Here is a 20,419-nt window from a genome sequence, read left to right on the forward strand (position 1 = left end):
TGGCCCATGTGGAAACCCATTCCCCCTTGCCAAATTGATACGATAGGACATCATTTAAATGCAGAAGATAGTTTGGCCCAATAATGTCCTATTTTAGGCAGAAGAAATCTCAAAACAAAGAACACAAAACACTTGCTGGTTTGAAAAATGTTGGTTCAAAAAACAAGTAAATCAGAATTTTGTTATTTTAAAGCAACTAGGGCTAGGTGCTATGGCTCATGCCTATAATCCCAGTGCTTTGGGAGGCTGAGGGAGGATTGCCTGAGGCTAGAAGTTTAAGACTAGCCTGGGCAACACAGCAAGACTATAAAAAAAAAAAAAAATTAGCTGGGTATGGTGGTACCAACTGTAGTCTCAGCTACTCGATCCTGTAGTCCTGGGATCACTTGAGCCTAGGAGTTCGAGGCTGCAGTGAGCTATGATGGCACCATTGCACTACAGCTGGGGCAACAGAATGAAACCCTGTCTCCCCCACCCTAAACAAAAAAAAAAAGGCAACTCCGCTTAGGATTCATTTTACTTATACCAAATAGATTTAGAGATAATGTTGAAAAAATTATCCACACACACTCTTATACTAATGAGTTGCTGATAAATTATTATGATTGCTTTGGATATGCTTTCTTGTTAGAACTCTCCCAAATACCTAGGTTAAATTCGAACTTGATGTAGTTATTGTTGTGAATGATCTTTAATGAATGTAAATTTTCACTAACATTAAATGTGTCTTTCATACCAGCAAAAAAAAGAAAAGAAAAAAGGGCTAAGTAATGTTGATTTGATTCCCAGCCCTGGGAATCTTCTCATTCACAGAAAGGAGCTGTTCTCTTCTACATTAAGAAACAGAAATAGAAACATTGCTATTTCAAAAATTTGATGAATCAAATGCTTGAAGAAAAACCACATATACATTTACAAAGTCTAATAGTAGTTGATATGGCGTGGATCTATGTCCTTGCCCAAAACTCAAGTTGAACTACAATCCCCAATGTTGGAAGTGGGGCCTGCTGGGAGGTGACTAGATCAGATTTTCCCTTTGGTACACTGACTGTGAGTGAGTGCTCACAAGATCTGTTTTTTTTTTTTTTGAATGTGACACCTCCCCATTCCTCTCTTCCTCCTGCTCTAGACATGTGAAATCCTCACTTCCCCTTGACCTTCCACCATGATTGTAAGTTTCCTGAGGTCTTCCCAGAAGCCACTATGCTTCCTGTACAGCCTGTAGAACCGTGAGCCAATTAAACCTCTTCTCTTTATAAATTACCCAGTCTCAGATATTTCTCATATTTTAGCAATGTGAGAACAGACTAATACAATGATAAACAGGAAGGGGTAAACATAAAAAGGACAGTGAGGAAACAGTTCCTGGTCTAGGCATTTCCATGAGCTAGTTGTATGATCTTGGGCAACTCATTTACTCTCTAGGCCTAATTTTTTCATGTGGAAAGAAAGGAAGGAATAAGACCAGGTACCTCAAACATTTTTACAGATTTTTAAGATCCTACTAAGTTTTTTATTAGCACTACAGGTCCAGGCACAGTGGCTCATGCCTGTAATCCCAGCACTTTGGGAGGCCGAGCTAGGTGGATCACCTGATATTAGGAGTTCGAGACCAGCCTGACCAACGTGGTGAAATCCCATCTCTACTAAAAGTACAAAATTAGCCAGGCATGGTAGCGGGCACCTGTAATCCCAGCTACTCAGGAGGCTGAGGCAGAAGAATCAATTGAACCCAGGAGGTGGAGGTTGCAGTGAGCCGAGATCACACCATTGTACCCTAGCCTAGGCAACAAGAGTGAGACTCCATTTAAAAAAAAAAAAAACAAACAAAAAAAGCTACAAATTCTGTAGTATTAGTAAAATGTCCACTGTTATAACCCTTTGACCCAGAAAATCTTTTAAGAATTATCCCAGAAATGGACTGGCCCATGTGAGCAAACATTTGTAAATGTGGACAAGTATGTTCACTGGTATTTGTATTAGCAAAAGGCCTACAGAGAAAATAATTAAATGTTCAGAAAAAGCTACTTTTAAAAAATCATAGCCATATACACAATGGAATAACCATAAAGTCATCTGAAAGACTAAAGAAATTATCTGGAACAATTTCCAAAATATATGGTTGTATGAAAAAAGCACGGCAGAGAATGGTGTGTATAGTGTGTCATTTCAACTTTTAACAAAGGATAGTAAAACAGACACAAACACATGGATATAAACGTGTGTGTGTGTGTGTGTGTGTGTGTGTATGTATACACACACACAAAAAATTCTTGTTTATGCAAAGAATGTTTCTAATTGGATACACAAGAAACTGGAATTGGATACATAAGAAACTGGTAGTAGCTGCTGCTTCTAGGAGGGGAACTAGCAGTTTAAAGCAGAAGTAAGATTGAACTTTTCATTGTAAACTATTTTCTACTCTCTGATTTTACTACGTATAGCTTTTTCATTAAATAAAGAAAAAAACACACAAAATATTTACTTAAAAATACTTATATTCTCTATGCTTTAAATTAGCTAACAGGCCTGATTTACCAAATATGTAATATTATCTGAGAAAAATTACTTTATGCAAATATTTTTCAAATTACCTTGAAAAGCCTGGGAAACACATCTGCTGGTTGTCCACGAATCACAAACAGACGAGAGTTTAATTTTCGTAGATTGGCATCAAGATCCTCAAGACACTGAAGCAAAAATCTAGAGAAGAAAATATTACATAAATTATTAAAAATATATATTTAGAAGATAAAGTATTATAAAATCATGTTATATAAGTTGAAATGCCAACCTTTTATCTTATTACCTTATTGATTTATAAATTACTCTTTCCAAAAACCATACCAATATGTATTTTTTAATTATAGCACAAATTACCTAGTATTTTAATGAAGTCTTGAATAAAATCAGTAATTTTCATTAAAGTGATTATTAGTGAAAATTTGTGAACATAAAAATATATAAAGAAGTATCAAAGTAATTAAATGAAATTGGTTTCATTGTTTAAACTTGATGAAATATTTTATATACGAAAATGGCTTTTCACATAGAAAGAAACTTGAAAAATCTAGAGTATCTTATGCTGGAGGGGAAAAAACCAGAATATCTTATATAATCAATGAGCAAGCAAATAATTTAAGAATACGATGGTAAAATGGAATCTGAGGGTATAAAAAAAAAGAAAAAAAGAATATGAGTACATTTTTGTAATATTGTAATCATTTAAGAGACAAATCATAATGCCCATTTTCAAGTTTCTAATCCATTTAAAAAAGAAACTAATAGTAAATAGATGCCAAATTATGTGGCTATTAATTCTCTGAATGTAGAAAATGCCATATTAACTTCTCAAAAAATGAAAACGTTCCATGGAGTGGGGGTGGAGACTATAGTCTTTATCAATGAAATAAGTAGTAACAAGGCTTACACATGACAAATATCTAGGAAAATTCTGGGGCAGTACCAGAATACTGCTTACTGTGCATTTTCAGTTGTGAAGAAATGGAACACTCCCAAAGAGCAAATTTAAAAGAGATATCACCCATCGAAGATCCAATCTTATTGTGTGCCTCATGTTAATTTTCATCTAGATTCTACTCTTTTCAGCTGGACATATCTTATTTCCTATTTTGCTTCTTTTATGTTCTTGTTATTAAATAGGTTAAGTATTTGTTTGCCACATGGTCCTTGAGAATAGTGAATATGTCTTGTGAAGAGGAGTGATTAAGAAGCAGAGAAAGGCATATTCTAGAAGTATACTATCCAATATGGTAACCAAAAGCCCCATGTAGCAATTTAAGTTAATTAAATTTAAAAATCAGTTCCTTAGTCACACTTGCCACACTTCAAGTCCTCAACAGCCACATGTATAGCTAGTGGCAACCATACTGAATAATATAGCTATAGATCATTTCCATCATTGCAGAAAGTTCTCCTGGACAGATAGTTCTAAAAAGCTGCTTGGTCTAGATCATTTTGTTCTCCTTGCCAATTCTGATCCCATCATTTCACCAAATAAGTCTTGTTGATTTTTTACAACTGTAGTTATTAGTAACATAAGTATACTAGTCAGGTCTGACACTTCTTCCTCTTTAGGAGCACCATCTGTACAGCTTAAAGAGTCACAGTGCTATATATATATATATATTTATTGTACTTTAGGTTCTGGGGTACATGTGCAGATCCTGCAGGAATGTTGCATAGGTACATACATGGCAAGGTAGTTTGCTGTCTTCATCCCTCCATCAACTGTATCTGGAATTTCTCCCCTAATTATCCCTCCCTACCCCCCTACTGTCCCTTCTCTAGCCCTCCCCAACTGACCGTAGTATGTGATGCTCCCCTCCCTGTGTCCAAGTGCTCTAATTGTTCAACACCTGCCTATGAGTGATAACATGCAGTGTTTGGTTTTCTGTTCTTGTGTCAGTTTGCTGACAATGATGGTTTCCAGGTTCATCCATGTCCCCATGAAGGGCACGAACTCATTGTTTTTTATGGCTGCATAGTATTCCATGGTGTATATGTGCCACATTTTCTTTATCCAGTCTATCATTGATGGACATCTGGGTTGGTTCCAGGTCTTTGCTATTGTAAACAGTGTTACAATGAACATATGTATGTATGTATGTTTATAATAGAACAATTTATAATTCTTTGGGTATATACCCAGTAATGGGATTGCTGGGTCAAATGGTATTTCAATTTCTAGGTCCTTGAAGAATCACCACACTGTCTTTCACAATGGTTGCACTAATTTGCACTCCCACCAACAGTGTAAAAGTGTTCCCATTTCTCCACATCCTCTCCAGCATCTGTTGTCTCCAGATTTTTTAATGACTGCCATTCTAACTGGTGTGAGATGGTATCTCAATGTGGTTTTGATTTGCATTTCTCTAATGACCAGTGATGATGAGAATTTTTTCATATGTTGGCCTCATAAATGTCTTCTTTTGCAAACTGTCTGTTCATATCTTTTGCCCACTTTTTGATGGGTTTTTTTTCTTCTTGTAAATCTGTTTTAGTTCTTTGTAGATTCTGGATATTAGCCCTTTGTCAGATGGGTAGATCACAAAAAATTGTTTCCCATTCTGCTGGTTGCTGGTTCGCTCTAATGATTATTTCCTTTGCTGTACAGAAGCTCTGGAGTTTAACTAGATTTTATTTGTCTATTTTGGCTTTTGTTGCCATTGCTTTTGGTGTTTTAGCCATGTCCTTGCCTATACCTATGTCCTGAATGCTTTTGCCTAGGTTTTCTTCTAGGGTTTTTATGGTGTTAGGGACATCCCACCATTTCACCTTAGGAAGTCTAAAACAGGAAGCAAACCCTTCTATACTCACATTTATATTTCATCTCATCCCTTTTCTGCCTTAGTTTGGAGTCACCTCCCTAACACCTGATCCCCACCCTAACCCATCACTACCAATGTACAAATACGTCAAGGAAAAAGACTGTTGTTGTCAGATGCATAGTGATATAAAAGCATCTGAGTTTAATAAAATTATCTCTGACTATGAATAATTTATTATGTCTGGTTACAAATGTTTACTGGGAAGCATCTAATTTTATGTATTTGCTTGGCAAGAGGAGTTACTCGATAGAACAAAGATCAAAGAGTTTTTACACGGATCAAAAATTAAGAAGTTGAAAGAACTAGCAATTTTAAGTTTTATTAAATTGAAACAGTACAAAACTTAAATGTCCTGGAGGGGTAATCTAAGGCAATGATAATCCCCTAATCTCTGTTGTATCATTAGTTTCAAAATCTTCCCCACCAGAAGTGAGGAAGAACTGAGAACAGCAAGAGTTCTCCATATTCAACTTTTTGGTCAAAACGATTCTATGTGGTGTAAGAGTTCAATGACAGTAAAATGGGAAAAGAAATAAAGCAAAAGGACATGATTAATTCATAAAATGAAGAATTAAGTATGAATTAATAATTGGCTCTTTATCTTTCCCTTTCTTGTTAATAGGCTGAATAAGCATTCTTTTTTTTTTTTTAAAGACAGGATCTTGTTTTGTTGCTAAGGCTGGAATGTAGTGGTGCAATCATGGTTCACTGCAGCCCTGAATTTTCCCACCTAAGCCTCTGGAGTGACTGGGACCACAGGAGTATGCCAGCACACCCAGGTAATTTTTGTAGTTTTTGTAGAGGTGGGGTCTCCCCATGTTGTTCAGGCTGCTCTCAAACTCCTGGCCTCAAGTGATCCTCCCACCTCAGCCTCCCAAAATGCTGGGATTACAGGCATAAGCCATCAAATGCCCGGCCTTAATAAACACAATATGAACCAAACAAATGCACAGAATTATATGGACTGAAGTAACGTGTTATAATGGAAAAAGTTTTGCGGCCAAAGAATTAATTTTGTTTTGGTACTTCATGAAACAAAGGAACAAAAGCTGTATTTAAGTACTGTTTTCTTCTTCCAGAGATATCATTTATATCCCTCATTTCACATAAAAATTGCACAGATTTAAAAAACAGAAGCACTTTAAAAATAATATAGGTACTCTGTAATCAAATATTTTAAGTAGAAAAGTCTGTGAAGAAAAGGAAAAGAGAAGGATAAAGTAGAACACACTATGATGCTGTTCTTTGTTATAAGGCTTTTAAAACTATTTGCATATATTACTTTAATAAAATAAAATTTACATTGAATGTATCTACTTTTGCTTATATGTGCACAAGAAAATAATTGGAAAAATACTCACCAAGCTATTAATCATATCTACCCATTAAGGACTAGGGGTTTGAGATAGGGGTGAGAAAGAGAAAAACAAACACATTTCTTTTAACTTCATAAAAAAGCTTAAAACTGATAGTGTACATTCTTTTAAAGTAGAAGAAAAATGAGATATGCTATTTCTACTGTATGCCTGGTTTAATACACAGTAAATATCTTTTCAAAGCAATGAACATACTTCTATGGCATCAATTTTCATAGTTTCATAGTATTCCATTGCACGGATGTCCCATAATTTAACAAGTCTATCAACAAATTACTATCCTTAAATCAATCCTGAAAGTCCTATTTAGTCTCCTCATCTGTAAAATTAGGACAGTAATAGGACCTATCTCATAGCACTGTCCGTGAGAACTAAATAAATGAACAGGCTCTTAGAATAGTGCCTGTCCATAGTAAGTACAATGATATGTTATCTATTACCTTTTAGTGTTCTCCTTTCTACCCACTTCTATTTTTGCTATAATAATTCTAGTTCGTATTATCTCTTGCTTGTACTATCTACTGCAATGCCTTAAAATAGATCTGCCTACTATCAGTCTCTCTCCATTCTAATTCATTTTATATGCAATTCTAAATCTTCGTGGGCACAACTTCCTGTACAAAGGTTTTCAAAGACTCATTCCCTATAAAATACACAACAAATTATTTTGCTTGGCTACTAAACTAGGGTTCTAAGTTTGTTTCCTGTCTCACACCACCCCTTTCTCTCACACCAAACCAAACCTTTCACCACACATTCAATCTCCTGGAATTTGCTCCATGCACTTTCCTTGGCTTGGAATACCTTTACCAATTCTCATTCCTTTAAGTTCATATCTCACTAATCTTAAATCTTCAAGGTAAAAGTCACTTCTCCATCTTCTGAACCTCTGAGGTACATTATGTCCTTCAGAGGATGAAAAAATTTTACCTCATATTATAGCTATCATACACACACACACACACACACACACACACATATATACACACATATGTGTATATATATATATACATTGTGTGTATGTATATGTATGTGTGTATATATATATATATAATAAAACCACCTCCTGATGGATTTCAAATTAAGTCGGTCTCTCTCTCTCTCTCTTTCTGAGACAGGGTCTTGCTCTGTCGCCCAGGCTGGAGTGCAGTGGCACTATCTCAGCTCACTGCAGTCTCCGTCTCCTGGGTTCAGGCAATTCTTGTGGCTGAGCCTACCAAGTAGCTAGGATTACAGCAGTATGCCGCCACATCTGGCTAATTATTTTTTGAATTTTTAGTAGAAATGGGGATTCACCATGTTGGCCAGGCTACGGTGATCTGCCTGCCTCAGACTCCCGAAGTGCTGGGATTACAGGCATGAGCCACCACACCTGGCCCTATCTATAGTTTTCTTAACATACATTTTGGTTTCTATAGTTGGCAAACAAATCTCATTATATGCCTTGTATAATTTGTTGAAAAGATTAGAAATAGGATTAAACGACCTAGCATGGATGTCTTGTATAACTGTTGAAAGGATTAGAGACCCTAATAGGGTCTCTAGCACATGGTAGATATGTATTAAACAGAAGTTATTTTCCCTTAAGAATAATTCCTGTGTGTGTGTGTGTATGTGTGTGTGTTGTGTGTGTATGTTTAAACACTCCATGTATATCTATGTATAAATACTTGGACATGACAAAAGAAACCATGAATTAGTTAGATGCCTACAACTGTATACAGAATTATTTTGAACTCATAACTTCATCTTAATGTGACTCTGAACTACGATTTGAAGGAAACCTTTCCCAGTGACAAGGTCAGTGTGACTATGAACATTATAAAACAAAGTACAATGCAATTAAGACTCAACTAATCTCTAAGCTATAAATTTTCCTTGATAATACCTTCAATAGCCCAGGTTCAAAGTATCAACTCAGTTTGGGTGTGATTTCTTTTTAATCCTAAATGAATAATGTTACTTAAAAACTGTACAAAATCTAATGCTCAATCCTTTACCCTTAACTGGGAAAAGGATCAGATCTGTCAGAATTCAGATTCAGTGTGTTTCAAAGAACATATCAAGTTTAACCTTAATGTAATAGATATACATGTGCTCTGGGACACTCAATATTGAATGAAACAAACGATTTATTTTTAATATATTCTACTGAAAATACATATGACATCATTTTAACAGGAACATACTTTCTGATCTTCTCCAATTTGGCATATATATTATTTTCTTCAACTACACCCATTAGAAGGCTCAGTTAATAATGCTATTAACTACATGCAACAGATTGCTTTTTAAATAGGTCAAATGATAGTAAAACTCACTATATCCCTTCATATAATTGTACTGCCGACATATAAGCACAGTCCTCATATTATTTAATTGTAATACTGAATGTACCACTTTAAACTGAAGAGGTACTAGGTGACAAAAGATATTTCTTCACTTTAAACATTTTAAGGATTTTTTTCCTCTAGAGATCACTATCTATTGCTATTATTTTAAGAATTATATGCAGTAAGCTTCCTTATGCCATTTCCAAAAGATGACTTCAACATGAATCAACAGAAATATTTTCCTAAAGTAGGTCATTGCTATAGCAACCAGCGGACGGTTTAGTATACTCTGTCACAATGACCTACTTTCCAGCCTGTGCTAGAACAGCTTTATATAACTATAATTTCTAGCTCTATGAAATAATCCAAAAAAGGCAATGGTAAGATACAACATAATCAATCCTATTAGAGCTGAAAACAAGGCATTAAGAACTAACATGCATCATACCAGAATAAAGCCATGTGGTTCTGTATGTTAGTTTGTAAAATATATCTTACATACTCAGCAATAAAAACTATACTTACAATATCTCTCTGGGTGACCCCAGAGAACTGATTTAAAGCTTGTAAACTAAAATCACTAAAACCACAAGAAGAATAACCTTATTATCCGCATAAAATAAGAGTTAAATTAAAAAAAAATTTAAGTTCTGTATACACTATCATTAAGAAAAAAATGGAGATTCCCAGTCATTAACCAAAGTCTATTATATTAGACATTAAAAAAATATAACAATTTGTGTCTGTGTAAATTTAATGAAGTTTACATATACTCTTCTGGTTTGTAACAAATTTTTAGTGCTTTCATCCAACTTAATTTTATTTAAATTGACTGGATATTTGTAATAAACACTTTCCCTGAAGATAAGAGTTTAATGTTCAATAAAGACGAAATATATATTTTAAAAGAAAATTTTGCATCTGTCAGACTCTAGAAGCTGTAAGCTAGTAGACCTATATGACTTTTTATAACTTGTATTTTTCAATGTCCTCTTTTAAATCTTGAAATAAAAGACTTAGACAATGTAACATATCCATACACATACTTATAAAGCATTAATATAATGCTTTAATTGACACATATAGGAGAAATTAAAGGAAAGTCATTTATATTTAGAAAGAAGTAACATGTACTTCTAGAGGTAAATACATGGGCATGACATAAGGAGACAATGAATTAAAACTGAATGTCCACACTTACATAATCATTTTAAATGTAGCAGCTACAAAACAGACTGATAGTTGTGTTACTGGTGACTCAAACACAATACACCATGAGTGATATTGTCTTGGTGATATGATTTTCTGAAACATTGACCAAGACAATAAAGTTCAGAAAAAAGCAAAGTACAATCTTTCCTTTATTTATATAGGTGACAAATACATTCCAGGAAAGCTCAGTATATATTAAAATTGTGTAAAAATATACCTACTGTTTATATATAAAAATGGATTTACACTCTAGGTTCAGAAAATTAAGAATAAGTTTTTCACTTACATTAAACATCTGGAAGAACATTTGAAAGTTATGTAGAACTCAGAAAAACTATTTTATTTACTTATTTGTTTTAGAGGCAGGGTCTCATTATGTTGCCCAGGCTGACCTCAAATTCCTGGACTCAAGTGATCCTTCCATCTCAGTGGCTTCCTGAATAGCTGGGACTACATGCATGCAGTGTGGCATCCAGAGACAACTATTTATTTTGAGGGATTACTCTACTGGAAGAAATCTTCCATTATTGGTCTCTCCTCACTAATTCCACTAGCACCTTCCAATCATTGTGACAACTGGCCAGACACAGTAGCTCATGCCTGTAATCCCAGCACTTTGGGAGGCCAAGGTGGGTGGATCGCTTGAGTGCAGGAGTTCAAGACCAGCCTGGGCAATATAGAGAGACCTCATCTCTACAAAACAACACAAAAACACTAGCTGGGCGTGGTGGCGCATGCCTGTAGTCCTAGCTACTTGGGACGCTGAGGCAGGAGGATCACTTGAGCCTAGGAAGTTGAGGCTGCACTGAGCTGGCTGTGATCATGCTAGAGCACACTGCACTCCAGCCTGTGCGATACAGTCAGATCTTGTTTTAAAAAAAATCAATCATTGTCACAACCAAAAATTCCTCCATAAATTTTCTAACATGCCTTTGAAGGAGTGCTACTGCTCATTACTTCTATAATTTCAATCACTGATTTATGAGTTATACAACGATAAATGAGGTTCTAATACAGATCTTAAAACCTAAAAAAGGAACTTGAATATGTACATAATGTACATAAATACAATAGAACTGGCTATGGTAGACTACAACATATAAAATATCATTAATATGCTTTGAAAAATCAGGAGGGAGAAATCACTTTTGGATTTTTCTTTCCATCTTTTGATATGGGGAGAAGCTTAGGCAAAAATTTCAAGGATGTGGTGACGGTAGGTAGGGACAATGAAGTAGCAATACAATTTTAATAGCTGGAGATAAGGAGAACTATTGGCCACTGGACTGCAACCTACAACTAGGCCTTGTTCACCACTTCCCACTGTCCAATTCCTGACATACAGCAGGAGTTTAATAAATATCTATCTAATGACTGACTAAATAAATTAATTATTGAAAGGGTAAGAAAGGGATTTTAAAGGTTTGATTCAATAGTCAATGAAGAAGAAACATGAAAGGGAAAGAATATTCTCTGAATGTCTATTGTGCTGGATGCTTTACATACACTATATTCCTAACAACTTTACAAGGTATCTCATTTTAAAAATGATGGAATCTGCAACTCACCAAGAACATTTTCAAACCCAGGTTAACAATGAAAAAGAAAATTTAATCTGGATGTCTCTGACTCTAAGCCATAGCGCTCTTTATACTATATATGTGACTTTCCTACAGACTATGTAATAATCTAAGATGTTTTAGGAAAATTAATCTGACAGCTTTAAGAACACAACAATGGCTAGAATACAGTTTTTGCCCTCCAGCTAAGGAATAGGCATGTGCATCAATTAAGAATAATTTAGGATATACTATGGTAAAAAATCAGTCAAAGAAGGTCACATGGTCAAGTTAGTCTTCAAAAAGGCAGGAAAGCAAATACTTCTTTCGGGAAGGGATACTGAATAAGAGTGTAGAGTAATGACATCTACCACAATATCTAAACACTGATATTATATGCCATGTGGTAAATTTTATTATGAAGAGTGTATTATGGCAGCCAGAGGAAACCTAACTCTGTGGGGATGGGGAAAGGGACAGGGGAGGGCATGCACAAGGAAGAACAGATTTGAGTCGTTTAGAATTAACAGGTGTTGCTTAAGGGGATAAAGCAGGAATGGGCAACCAAAGCAGAGAAAATAGTATGTATGCTTGAACCACAGAAACTCAAAAGAGTTGGGGTTAGGGACAGCTGGGGAAGGACTGTAAGTATTATGCTTTCTATACTAAGATGTTTATTCTCTCCAACCCAAGTTTTAACATTTCAAAATATATTTAAATTAATGTCAAAACAAACCTGTTATCAACTTGTTGTTGACAGTACACTGAATTAAGATACCCTAACGGAAGGGCCAGGCGCTGTGGCTCACATCTGTAATCCCAGCACTTTGGGAGGCCGAGGCTGGCGGATCACGAGGTCAGGAGATCAGGACCATTCTGCCTAACATGGTGAAACCCTATCTCTACTAAAAATACAAAAAATTAGCTGGGTGTGGTGGCACATGCCAGTAATCCCAGCTACTCAGTAGGCTGAGGCAGGAGAATTGCTTGAACCCAGGAGGCAGAGGTTGCAATGAGCCGAGACTGCGCCACTGCACTCCAGCCTGGGTGACACAGCAAGATGCCGTTTCAAAAAAAAAAAAAAAAAAAGATACCCTAACAGAAATAACTAACAACAACAAAAGAAAACTTCTTAAAATAATTCACTGGGTTGTTCAAAAAGCAAGAAGGCATAAAAGGTCACAGGGAGATAAAGTCAGCTTTATCCCTGGGAATTTCTGCAGAGCCCTAAGAACTCTGAGCTTCATCTGGGTTGGGGACAGGAGATCAAGCCCAAGGCCCACCCAAAGTAAGGAAGCTAATAATAGATTCAATAGCCTGGGCTCCCAAAACCTTTAGTAAATAAGACATAAATCTTTTTTTTTTTTTTTTTTTTTTTGCTTATTATACCCAGACTGCTCTGAAAGATATAAATCTTAAGTCACAGATAAAGGCTGCAAGGAAACTTACCTGTTTCTAGCCAGTTTGGGTTGAAAGAAAATAAAATCTCCCACTCAATGGAAAGGGAAAAATCATAACTTTACAGTAGTGAATACTGGCAAGCACTACCTTAACCAAACGAGCAGAGTAAACATCACCAGTGATAAGTGAATCATGTTGATATTATGTTCACTCTGACTTGATATGATGAGAAAACCATTTCACCTCTGTGATATTTTCCCCCAAGTCCCCTTAACCCTAGTTTAATCATGAAAAAAAAAAAATCAGACAAACCCAAATTGAAGGCCATTCTACAAAATATTTGACGAGTACTCAAAACCACAGACGTCATAAAAAATAGAGAAAGCCTGAGAAACTGTTACAGAAAGGACAAAGGAGATATATGACTAGATGCAGTGTGGTATTATAGATGGGATCATGGAAAAGAAAAACTTAGTGGAAATCTGAATAAAGTCTTTAGTTAGTACCATGGTTTCGTAGTTTTAACAAAAGTACCATGGAAATGGAAATGTTAATATTAGAGGAAACAGGATACAGAGCATACAGGAACTCTCTGTAATAGCTCTGCATATTTTCTAAAAATCTAAAATTATTCAAAAAAAATTTATTAAAAAAATCCAAGAATGAATCACACCTCAATGCAAATTCATGGAATATAGGTGGTCCCAAACACCTCAAGCATGACAATGAGTTTAAAGTGGTCCCAGGCTCGTTGTGCCCTGAGATAACTGTTATACATACACAAAAATACAAACACACACGCGCACGCGCGCGCATCATAAATCCTCTCTACACTCTCAACTTTAAAACTCAGACTTCAGACCAGGCACGGTGGCTCATGCCTATAATCCCATAGCCCAGGAGTTCTCTCTCAACTTTAAAACTCAGACTTCAGACCAGGCATGGTGGCTCATGCCTATCATCCCAGAGCCCAGGAGTTCTAGACCGGCCTGGGCAACATGGAGAAACCCTGACTAAATTAGTTGGGCATGGTGGCATGCACCTGTAATCTCAGCTACTCAGGAAGGGAAGGTGGGAGGATCTCTTGAGCCCAAGAGGTCAAGGCCACAGTGAGCCATGATCACATCCCTGCACTCCAGCCTGCGTAACAGAGCAAGATAAATTTTAAATTGGTATCATTCATACGTTACAAAATTAGAAAACACTTTTCTAAACAATTTATAGGAGCAAGAACATCCTAATGGATTTGAGAAAATACGTAAAACTAAATGATAGTGAAAAAAATCTAATATTTGTGGAATGCAACTGAAGTGGTACTTAAAAGGAAATGTATAGGCTTAAATGCTTATTATAAAAGAAGACTTGAAATTAAGAAAACCAGCAGAATAAATCCTTAAAAAGTAAAAAGAAGAAAGTGATACAGAACAGAAATTAGTGAAAACAGAACACAAATTCATAAGAGAAACAGAAAAGCCAAATATATTACATGAAAAGACAATAATATAAATGTCTAATGAGAATAAGAAAAAAATGGGGGACAGCAAAGTAAGAAATGTTAAGAATTTTTTTAAAAGGGGGGATATCATCTCAGATATTGCAGGGATTGAACAGAAAATAAATAATTTTATGCAAACAAATTTGAAAACTTAGATAAATTCCTTGCTAAAATTGACTCAAGAAATTTAAAACTTACCAAAATAGACTCTAGTAAAAAAAAGAACACGAATGGTTCTAAGTCACAAAAGAAATTGAATCCATAGTTTAAAATCTTACAAGAAAAACATGAGTCAGTCAGCTTTACAGATGAATTCTACCAAATATTCAAAGAATAGATAATTCTAATTTTAGAAAGGATTCCAATCTCATAAAGAGGATAGGAGGTTAGATTTACCTTGACACCAAAACCAGACAAAGACAATACAAAAGGAAAATTATAAACTAAATTCACTCATAAGCATATTATAACAGCAAACCAAATCCTGCAGTATATAAAATATATATCATGATCAAGTTGGGCTTATCCTCAGAAAGTTAAATCATTTAATACTTACAAATTGGTTACTGTAATTCACCTCATTCATAAAATAGAGAAGAAAAACTATATAACCAATTGACCAGATGTATAAAGAGTAGCAACAAAATCTCAATTCCCATTTAGCTTCAATAAACTAGAACCAGCAGGTAACATCCCTAATCTGAAAAGGGGTACCTGTAAAAATACTTAGCGAAAACATCATATATAATAGTGAAATGCTGAAAGCACTTCCTTTAAGATTGGAAAGAAGACAAAGATGCCTGCTACCACTGCTTCTCTATTCAATCTGGTAGGCCTAACTGATGTAGTGCAGGTTGAGCAACCCAAATCTGAAATGCTTCAAAATCCAACACATTTTGAGTTCTGACACTGTCAGAGGCATTTGAGCCAGAGTGACTCCATCTTAAATAGGGCCTGGGTAAAATAAGGCTGAGACCTGCTGAGGTGTACTTCCAGGAAGTTAGGCATTCTTTGTCACAGGATGAGACTGGAGAGGTCAGCCGGACTGGTATCACACGATACAGATCACAAAGATTCTGCTGATAAAACAGAATGCCCAGCCAGCCAAAACCCACCAAAACCCACAAAACCAAGATGGAGACGGAAGTAACCTCTGGTGGTCCTCATTACTCATTATACACATATTATAATCCATTAGCATGTTAAGACACTCCCATCAATGCCATGACAGTTTACAAATGCCAAGACAACATCCAGACGTTACCCTATATGCCTAAAAAGAGAAATCTTCAGTTCTGGCAACTCCCCACCCCTTTCCCGGAAAACTCATGAATAATCCACACCTTGTTTAGCATATAATCAAGAAATAACCCTAAGTATACTCAGTCAGGAAACCCATGCTTCTGCTCTCTCTATGGAGTAGCCATTTTTAATTTCACTACTTGTTTAATAAACTTGCTTTCATTTTACTCTGTGGACTTGCTCCAAATTCTTTGAGTTCCAAGAACCCTCTCTTAAGGTCTGGATCAGGACCCCATGTCAGTAACATGACATCCAAAGGAAATGCTCCAATAAGTTAGGTTGCTCAACTGTAAATATAATGTCAATATTGAGATATATGGGAAAAAAATCTGAAATCCAAAAGCACTATGGACATAGGATACTCACCTGTAATACAAGAAGAAATAAAAGGTATAAGGATGGGAAAGGAAGAGGCAAAACCATGATTATTTACAGATGATAGGCAAATAAGTACAATTGATATAGAAAAAATAAATACACAAATAAGAGTTTCAAAGGATTAAAATCACTCAATTTCTGGAATCAATTAGACTAATATAATCCTTGCAACTTATGCCTCTCTGATCTCAAAAATCACACAGAGCTATTTATAGTCTAGAAATTATATTAGTTCTTATCTAATTTTAGAAACTACCGCATTGTGACCCTACCAGGTTAGGCCAAATAAAATATAAGATATACTTCTAGGATTTAAAGGATTTACATACAACTACAATAACATCTGCCTAGCTTGTGTTCACAAACATGCTGTCCCAGATCTATGAATAATGCTTTTCTGTAGTCTAACAGTCCTATTTCAAATTTCTGTCCTTCAGAAACATACTAATAATGCTGAAAAATTATTCCACCTTTTTTGATCTATGACCTAGCACATGTAACTATTTAGGTCTGTTTGAAGTTTAGCCAATGGTCAAGATCTTTCTCATATTAACATTACTGCAAAAACTGAGTCACTTATGCAATGATAGCAAGTGGTCATGTCATCTCTATGAACAAAGTCTGCAACTGCAATGACTTTCCAACCCATTCAAAATTGTGTGTGTGTGTGTGTTTTTTTTTTTTTGTTTTTTTTTTTCATCCTTAAATGGCCTCCTAGGTCTTACAGAATGAACCTGGGCAATTAATACCATTATGACTCCATCTTCCTTACTACTCTCCCTCCCACTCATTTTGTTCCAGCCACATGTCCTCCTTGGGATCCTGTGAGCATGCCAGAAATCGTCCTACTTCAGTACCTTTGCACAGGATGTTCTTTCTGTCTAGAATACAATTTCCCTCATACATCCACATGGTTCAGCTCCTCTCTTTCTTCAGGTCATTTCTCAAATGTCATCTTTGAAGTGAGGCCCTCTCTGACCACCCGACCACCCTAACTAAAATAGACCCCTCTCTACTTCTAGCTACTAGTATTCCTGAGCCCCCATCCTTGCTATATTTTTCTCTTTAACATACTATATATTTTATTTATGTGTTAATAATCTGTACCCTACCCCTACTCAGATGTAAATTCCATTAAAGTAAGGTTTTTGCCTCTTTTATTCACTACAATTAACAAATATATATAGTGAATGAAGATGACACGTAAGCAGAAACACACCTAAGGGAGTAAATGACCTATATAAACAACTGAGAAAACAGAACATCACAGAGGGAATAACTGCCCAGACACACGGGCCCTTATGCCTGTTTGAGGAACAAAAACTGGGCCAATATGCTTGGACATCAAACAGAAAGGAGAAAGAATAATAAGAAAATGATAATCCCAGCACTCTGGGAGGCTGAGGCAGGTGGATCACCTGAGGTCAAGAGTACGAGACCAGCCTGGCCAACATGATGAAACCCCTTATCTCTACTAAAAATACAAAAATTAGCTGCGCATGGTGGTAGGCACCTGTAATTCCAGTTACTCAGGAGGCTAAGGCAGGACATCACGAACCTGAGAGGTGGAGGTTGCAATGAGCTGAAATTGTACCACTGCACTCCAGCCTGGGCAGCAAGAGTGAAACTCCACCTCAAAAAAAAAAAAAAAGTTGAAAAAAAAAAAAAAAAGAAACAGAAAACGATGATCAGGTTCTATTAGGAGTCAATCACATGTGTCCATGTAAATCATGGCAGGGACTTCAGTTTTTACTCTGAGTGAGCTGAAAACTCATTGAAAGATTTTGAGCAGTGGTTTAGAACATAGCATAAATTTGTTTTTTCAGAAATTACTTTTTAAATTTATTTATTTTAGAGAAACAGATTCACTCTGTTGCCCAAGCTGAAGGATCACTTGGGCTGCTAAGTAGAAAATGAGTATCAGTCAAAGAAAGGGCAGGCACAGGAAAATCACTTGGAGGTTACTACACTTCTTTACAAGAGAAATGATAACATGGATAAAAATGGTAATGGTGAAAATGATAAGAGAGTGGGAATCTGAATAGAATTCAACAGCTAATATAGCAAACGAAGTGGGATGACTAAGTCTGGAGTTTATGGTAGAAGGCTGAATCTGAGATATAAAATTGGAAATCACGAGCACATACATAGTAGTCGTAAGCCTAGATAAAAGAAAGGCTGAGAGAAGCAGCTTTACTTTGAAGAAACAAAGGAATGACAGAGAAGGCTGAAGAGAGAGCAGAAAAGAGGAAAGATGGAATAAAGTCTATAGAGACAGTGGCAAAAGATAGATGTATGTATTCTTAGAAGGAAAGATGAATAGACTGACTTATAAAAGAAATGGGGAAAGGGCAAACAGCAAAATGGGATAGACATGCAAAAACACAAGACAAAGAGAAGCAAGGACATATGGGACAGAAAAAGACTAACAAAATATAAAAGCAAGAATGGAAAAAGACAGATGGAGAATGTTAAGAGGGTAAAAAAAAAAAAAAAAGGAAATAAAAACAATGTCAGTGAGATGATAGAATATTAAGGCCTGGACTCTCTTTTCATCCATAGACATGCTGATTCAACAGCAATACAAAAGTCAACTCCCTTTGTGAGAAATCAACAAATTAGTTGAGAAGCTCTTACACACTAGGAGAATGTGAAACTAGTCACACTGAAACTAGCAGGAGACACCCTCTCATCATAATCTCCACTCCAGGCACAGAGCCATATGATTGAGAGGAAACTCTCAGCTCCTAGGTTTTCCCTGAGGAAGACACATCCAATGCTCCATCCCTTCCAGGTGCTGCCCAAGGGACTAACATCTATATCACTCATTTCAGAGTGTTGACATGATCTGGCATATTCTAGACACCTGGGGGCCAGTGAGAATAAAAAAGGTGGTTTGAACTAGTACGCAAATGCTTGCCACAGCCCCCTATCACAGCCCAGAGCAGAGTGAGTAGGTATAAAACTCTAGCTCCTACCTTCTCCTCAAGGACCCAAGGGGGGAAAAGCATTGGATCACACATCCAACATCCTAACTTTGAGGTGCTACCTGTGGGAATGGCTTCTGTCTCACCTCTCTCAGAGTGTTGTCAGGACCTGGTAACACTCTAGACATATGGGGGCTATCAAGAACAAAGATGACAGTTCAGGTTAGCACAAAGGTATGAGAGGCCCACAGAACTCTAGTCATATTGAATGGTGAAAGTGTTCTTCAACATGAGGCCAATCCATAAAAACTAGAAGAGGTAGTATCTTTTTTTCTAATGCATAGATACCCACACAAAGAGTCAAGGAAAATGAAGAAACAAGGAAACACAATTCAGATAAAGAAACAAGATAGGCTGGGCACAGTGGCTAACACCTGTAATCTCAGCACTTTAGGAGGCCAAGGTGGGCAGATCATGAGGTAAGGAAACTGAGACCATCCTGGCCAACATGGTGAAACTCCATCTCTACTAAAAATACAAAAATTAGCTGGGTGTGATGGTGGGCACCTGTAGCCCCAGCTACTTGGGAGGCTGAAGCAGGAGAACTGCCTGAACCGAGGAAGTGGAGTTTGCAATGGGCCTGAACCCAGGAAGCAGAGTTTGCAATGAGCTAATATTGCACCACTACACTCTAGCCTTGGCAACAGACTGAGACTGTCTCAAAAAAAAAAAAAAAAAAAAAAAAAAAAAAGAAAGAAAAGAAAAGATAAACCCACAAAACCAACCCTAATGAAACAGAGACGTATAAATTACCTGACCAATAATTTAAAATACCATAATGAAATGCTCAACGAGCTCAGGAGAACAATTCATGAATAATGTGAGAATTTCAACAAAGAGATAGAAAATTCAAAAAAGAACCAACAGAAGTACTGGAGCTGAAGAATACAATACTAAACTGAAAAATTCAGTAGAGGGGTTCAACAGCAGACTACAGCAAACAGAATAAAGAATCAACAAACTCACAGAGCGATAATTTGAAATTATCTAGTCAGAGGAACTAAAACAGAAAAGAATAAAAGAGT

General features: G+C 36.2%; 1 protein-coding gene across 1 annotated transcript in view; it reads right to left on the reverse strand.

The window, feature by feature from the left end:
* CRY1 (cryptochrome circadian regulator 1) overlaps nucleotides 1-20,419 on the reverse strand; it is a 123,811-nt gene that overhangs the window by 39,786 nt on the left and 63,606 nt on the right. The window contains exon 2 of the mRNA XM_032300198.1: nucleotides 2,595-2,703. Coding sequence (XP_032156089.1) covers nucleotides 2,595-2,703 — 109 coding nt within the window. The remainder of the gene's footprint in view (nucleotides 1-2,594; nucleotides 2,704-20,419) is intronic.

This window comes from Sapajus apella, unplaced genomic scaffold (genome assembly GCF_009761245.1).
Source record: "Sapajus apella isolate SASKATOON/1434 unplaced genomic scaffold, GSC_monkey_1.0 scaffold2, whole genome shotgun sequence".
Lineage (NCBI taxonomy): Eukaryota > Metazoa > Chordata > Mammalia > Primates > Cebidae > Sapajus > Sapajus apella.